The sequence below is a fragment of the Theobroma umbraticum genome, unplaced genomic scaffold, assembly GCF_002168275.2.
Source record: "Theobroma umbraticum cultivar Fairchild unplaced genomic scaffold, ASM216827v3 scaffold_20.0, whole genome shotgun sequence".
Classification (NCBI taxonomy): domain Eukaryota; kingdom Viridiplantae; phylum Streptophyta; class Magnoliopsida; order Malvales; family Malvaceae; genus Theobroma; species Theobroma umbraticum.
In genome coordinates this window covers 1,841,232-1,847,231 of record NW_018397266.1, presented here as the reverse complement: position 1 = coordinate 1,847,231, position 6,000 = coordinate 1,841,232, and the positions used below count along the sequence as shown (strand labels likewise).

The 6,000-nt window shown below is 35.5% G+C and overlaps 1 protein-coding gene across 1 annotated transcript; it reads left to right on the top strand.

The window, feature by feature from the left end:
• Positions 1-6: 6 nt before the first annotated feature.
• Positions 7-4,321, top strand: LOC110423639 (XRI1-like protein). Its single transcript, XM_021437927.2, has 4 exons — positions 7-114; positions 232-316; positions 450-641; positions 746-4,321. The coding sequence occupies exons 2-4, from the start codon at positions 283-285 to the stop codon at positions 1,024-1,026; spliced, it is 507 nt and encodes a 168-aa protein (XP_021293602.1). The 5' UTR covers positions 7-114; positions 232-282; the 3' UTR covers positions 1,027-4,321.
• Positions 4,322-6,000: the final 1,679 nt, after the last annotated feature.

Below are 6,000 nucleotides of genomic sequence, written 5' to 3'. Positions count from 1 at the left end.
TCTTCTGGGTATCTGGAGGATGCTTTGCTTGAATTCAGTGAACGTTCCAAACGAAGACGCCTGTTGTTGTGCGGTGATCATGATCAAACCAATGACTTAAATGGTCTTGCAAAGGTAATTTTTTTCCTTTTTTTTTTTCATATAGAATATAATGTTTCTGAACTTGGCTAGCTAGTTTAAATAAACCATTTCAAAGATTAATACTGACTGGTTTTACTGTTGTTTATGCAGAGCTACTGGAATTCAAGCTGCAACTGGGGCCTCTCTGAGAATTTCAGCTGCATGAGCCAGATAACAAGCATTAATGGAGTTTCAGGTAATGAGACTTAACCATTCTTTTACTCTTTGTAGAGTTTCAGAATTAAAAATGTTTAAAAACACTTCACTTAACCATATTACAATAATAATGTTTAATATGAATTTCTTTTTCTTTTTACCATATACTTTAGATGAACCAGTGAGTACATCAGTGAGCAGTGAGGAAGCAAACATTGTTACAGAGATAAAAACCCCAGAACAGGCAATATCTGGCAGCCCTGAAGCTCTTGATTCGTCATCATCTTCTTACAAAGGATCAGTCAAGACGAAGTCGTTTTTTAACAAAGACACCCAATTCTCCACTGACCCCATATCTTCTTCTGGTAAATTCTCTCTTGAGAGTGTGTGCATGTAACTGTATATTTATGTTGTAGATAATAGTTAAGAGTAACATTGATAGTTTTTTTTTTTTTTTTTATGTTCTAAGGAAGTGATGACAAGAAGAAGAAAAGGGTGATAGCAAGGGTTGTTTATCCATTTGCATTGGTGAAGCCTGGAGGGATTGAAGGCGACATGACCCTAAACGACATTAACGAAAGGATTCTAATGCCACCGACAAGGCCGGTAAGGCACCCTGTTGGGGATTTTGCTTGTAGACCATGCGTATCTGCCGATGGTCCTGGCCTTTCTGGAAAAGCTGTGGTGGCCCTTACCAAAATACACACTCAAGGGAGAGGCACCATCACCATTATTAGAACCAAAGGTTAAGGAATTTAACATTGGAAACTTATAATTCGATACTGCTTGCTTTTACTTCAGCATAGCTCATGCTTTGTTTAAAATTGTATAGGAGAAGGGGGTGAATCATGCATGAATGTAAAATAGTCCACTTTTTACACATTATAGATACCATTAGTTGTGGGATTTTGATGCTTGAACTAGCTTTCTACTTTTATGAGAAAAAGATTTGCTCTTTGAATCAAAGGGAACGTGAAGAGGAAGCAAGGAAAAAAAAGGGTGAAAGGAGGAAAAAGAAGGAAAAGGAAATGGAATATAGAAGAAAAAAGGAAAAGCCATCCGAAATCATTGTTTCCAATTCTTGCTTGACAAGGACACCAGCCAAGGCAAATGCTTTGCCTATGGTCTGAATAATCATGGACCTGACCCCGGGTGTGAAGGCAATTGTGCTTGGCCAGATTCAGTTTAAGTTCAAATATATTATCCAATACGCAAGAAATCAAACTGAGTTATATCTGTAGGCCTTGACCTGAGAACGTAGATTGCCATATCGTGTAGGGCATGCAATGTCCTATAGCTTGCATCAATACACTGAAAACTCACAGTTACAAATATATAGGTAATGATGTTCTAAGATAGAAGTCAGATAGATTTCCCAGAGAATTATAAATTCATAGGTGATTCATCGGATTAACAAACAAAATAACAGCTCATAAGAAGATTTTACTAGCGTATCTGTTTTTTTGGCAAGGTAGGCAAGCCTGGCAACTGTCTACCTGAATTATTTATGATAATGGAGAGAAAAGAAAAAAACAAAAAGCAGTAAGATATATAGTTGCAACTATATGTCAAAATAGTGTTAGGTACGTCCGTAGTGGCAAAACATTAAATGGCTTCTGCCTTTTTTTTTATCTTCCATATTAGCACGGTACATGTGTATCTCTGCTCGTTCAAGCTACTGTCATGCCACTAAACCAAATCTTGCTGTTCCCATTTTGAATAAACAATCACCACTTCACTAGTATTACTTGGTGTAGAGAAATTTTGGGGATATAGGAAAAATGGGTAATCTTATAAAATTCATGAAATGCTGCAATCATTAGTCTAATGTTTTTGTGGTTGTTAGCTCAAATTCTTCCATTATCTACTTGGTTCGGGATTGATTGTCTTCTTCTCCCTAGGTCAACACCCACCTATTTGAAAACTTCACAAAAGCCCAGACAGAATATGAACACTGGGACCCAGAACAAAACCTAAAATGTTCCTACCCTCTCTTTGTTCTCACCTGCACCCTGAATCACCACCATCGGACACCCTTTTGACTCTTGCACGATGCTACCTGGGGATGGTCAGATAAATCCAAGCGTGATGAATGGGAGGCAGAGCAACTCATGAGGGTCGAGGGAACTCATTTCTCACAGCTGTAAGGCAAAAAGTCGCGGCTACGTGGTTGAAAAAACCACCAGGGGGTGGTGGGGCGTGACAAGGAAATAGGAAATGATGGAGATTAGGGTTTTGTCTCTTTACAACATGATTATAATTTTCGTTTAGGTGAAGAAGCTTTTGACCTTTTTAGATCATGTATACCTATCCTCATTACAACAACAGATTAGGTAGACCCCATTCAGATTTTTAATTATTTTCTTTATTAATTTGAACTTTTAAACTTTAACTACCATTAATTTAAATTAAGCAACACCATTTTAGTTTAGGCCACATATATATAATATTAATAGTATCATACAACTAAGGTAATTAGTGACATGCACATGTATTTACATATATATTATCTATTCCATTGTTTTGATTTGATATGTAAAAGTGAAAATATTTTTCTTTAAGTGTAGAAAATCTATTTGCCAATCTTTTTTATCTGCCGTCACTTTGTTCTTGTGTTTTTTTCTTTGACCAAAAGAAAATAAAATAATTTATTCATCATGATCACTGTTATACCTTTTGCTCTTTTTTTATGTTATTTTAATTTTATAAAAAGGGCAAAAATAAGAATAGAAAAGAAAATCCTGGGTAGACGTGAGAATATTTCCTGCTTTGACCTTTTCTTTTATCCAAATCCCAAATTGTGAGAATTGGATTCTCTTTTCCTTTTTATATTGGAAATTATGAATTGGTTTTACTATTACTCTTGAAAAAAGAAAACAGTATATATTATGTAATTAATTTATCAGCTCGTAGTGTATTATTTTTTTTGCTTAATTTAGTACATTGTAATGACGTCATAAAGAACACCTGGTGACGTAAGATCCAACATTGTATTGCAAGGCAAGGCATGCACAAGACAAGAGGCAGTCAGTGATCAGCTAGCAACGACTGACAAGTGACAACCCATTTTCGTATGATCGTAGACCTCTTTTTTTTTTTTTTTTGCCCTTTTTCAGGTGAATAGTTCTTTTTTCTTAATTTTAGCATTAAAGTAATTAAACAATATTTTTAAAAAATTAAAAATTTTAATATAAAGTACACTACTTATAATTTAATAATTTTTGTATAACAAAAAATTGTGTGAAAATCGCTAAATGAAATTAAGCAAATATACAAACAAGGGATGAAAGGAGTAAACAACATTTTTGTACAAAGAATAGGAATACAGAGCAGCTAGCTATCAGGTATAACTGCCCATGTGAGGAAGGAAGAGCAGGAAGCAAATTTTTGTTTTATATACTTTTATGCATGGGTTGTATTTTCTGTTATTCATATTTACCTTTTGGCTTCTGTAATGTGTGTCGTGAGCTCCTTAAATTTGACTAGTGGAAACTTGAAAGTCTTAATTTCATTACTGGATATTATTATTCCCTTGAGGTGTATTGACTGCCTTGGGCAATATTCAAGCCTCTCCTAGCAAGGGAAATTGCGAGAGATAGTCCATATGCCACCAGTCCTGCAAACCACACCAACTCCTCCCTTCACAAGACTGGCATCAAAGGCTGCAACGCATTTGGTGCAGTGGAACCAAACAACCACCCAGACATTTGGCTACTACAGGACAAAGGTTAGAGGCTTCGGAGTATGCAAACACACACAGTCTTTAACAGTGCATATGTTTGAAATTGATGTTTCTTTTTGACCAAACGTGCAATAACTTGTATGGTCACTTTTAGCTATTCCTTCCACTATTTTTTTGCCAAAAAAGAAAAACAAATATGAAAAGTTACTGGAGTTATTACAGGTTTTAGTCTATATATATATATATATATATATGTATGTATGTATGTGAGACTTAGTTGCTCTCATGTGTGTATTAATTTTACACCCTTAAACTTGCTTTACTTATGCGAGAGTTAGACGGCATTTTAATATTTTATGGTATCAAAACAAGCAGCTTATGTTTCTTGTCTCTTGCTCAGTACTCTCTCTTTGCCTTGTTTTTAAACTTTACAAGAGAATCTTCTTTCACTTTATATATATATATAGCTCTTTTAAGAGTAATTAAGTTGAAAAAAATAACAATTAAGTCAAGAAGTAACATAGTATTGCATAATGGAAAATAAATTTCTTTTTTGAAAAGCATATGGATTTCATTGAATAAAGTAACTGTACATAAACAAAAAAGACCAGCCAATTTGCTGTTTATACAAAATAAAAGGGTCAACAGGACCACCATTTCCAGCACTCAATAATCTTAAATTCCCTTGTACAAAATTGAACAAATAATAGAAGGATATGACCTATACATTTCAAACACATGCCCCCCTTAAACAAAAATTCTCCAAAAAAAAAAACAGCTCAATATTAGTTTAACAAAGATAATTTTCAAATCATTCAACATCAACATTTGTGACAAATGACTCACCAATCACAATTCCACCATTCGCACCAGGAAAACATGCAAGCAAGTAGCAAACAGCAACCATCGTTGTCACACAATTCCAGAATGTATTCAAACTCACAAGAATCACAGTGAACTCATCAATCATGCTTGGGTTAATTGTGCTTACCTCTTGTGTGATCCACAGCAAGTTGCTAGTCCTTTGAACCCCTTATTTAGCAAGCTCGCGAGCTTCCTCATTGGATGCCCTGGGAAGGTGTCTAATACTCTAGTGTTGAATTTTTTTGAGTAAATTTAAAATCAAAATGACAAGAGGTCTCAGTCACCAAGGCTCATTTGCAGGATTAGAAATCTATTTTGCCACGTTGTAAGAATCACATTCAAGAAAAAGAGGGTGAGATAGGCCTCAGTTAGTAGCAGCATAGATTAACACAACCTCCTTAACTGCTGAAAGCTCTGCCAAATTAGAGTCCGACTGTCCAATAGATTTCAAAAATTAAGTAAGAGTTTCCCCTTGATCATCCCAAAGAATGCCACCAATCCCGGAATTGCTCAGGTTGCCTCTTGAAGTACCATTCACGTTGAATTTAAGTGCCCCAGCTTCAGGTTTCTCCCATAGCACCCTTCTCTTAGCTTTTGGAAAACGCCTTGGATTACAACCCTCTTTTGGCTATCTTGCCAATTCACCTATAGATAGGTTAAGATCAGGTCACTTGGCATTCATCCACTATGGAAAATAAAAATTGAAAACCTAAGGGTTGAATACTTGAATTTTATTAAGGGGTCGTTCTTGATCAAAGGGTGCAGTTAGGCAGGTCACTAGTTTGGGCAATGAGTGAGTTCATCAAAGTACATTTAGATCTTTTATGGATGCGATCAGAGACAAAAAGACAAGGCAAGTAGGCAACCCTACAGTAAGCTCAAAATGGAAAAAGAAACAGAAAGCGTTGAAAACAACGGAAATGAGGAATGGGATATGACACAGAAGGGTCGAGAAGATGGGATCACAATGGAATGGGGAAAGGCTACGTACAACGCTATGAGGAGAGCCTGGATTAATCATGGTTTCTATCTTCTTCAGCTCATTGACAGATATATGCTATAATTAGTACAAGAAATAATAAAATACTGAATAGGAGATCCTCGTATAGAGTTGATTATAAATTTTGAAAGATTAAATTTCGGATGGGCTTTTATAAACAAGTTGAGCTTGAGCTTTG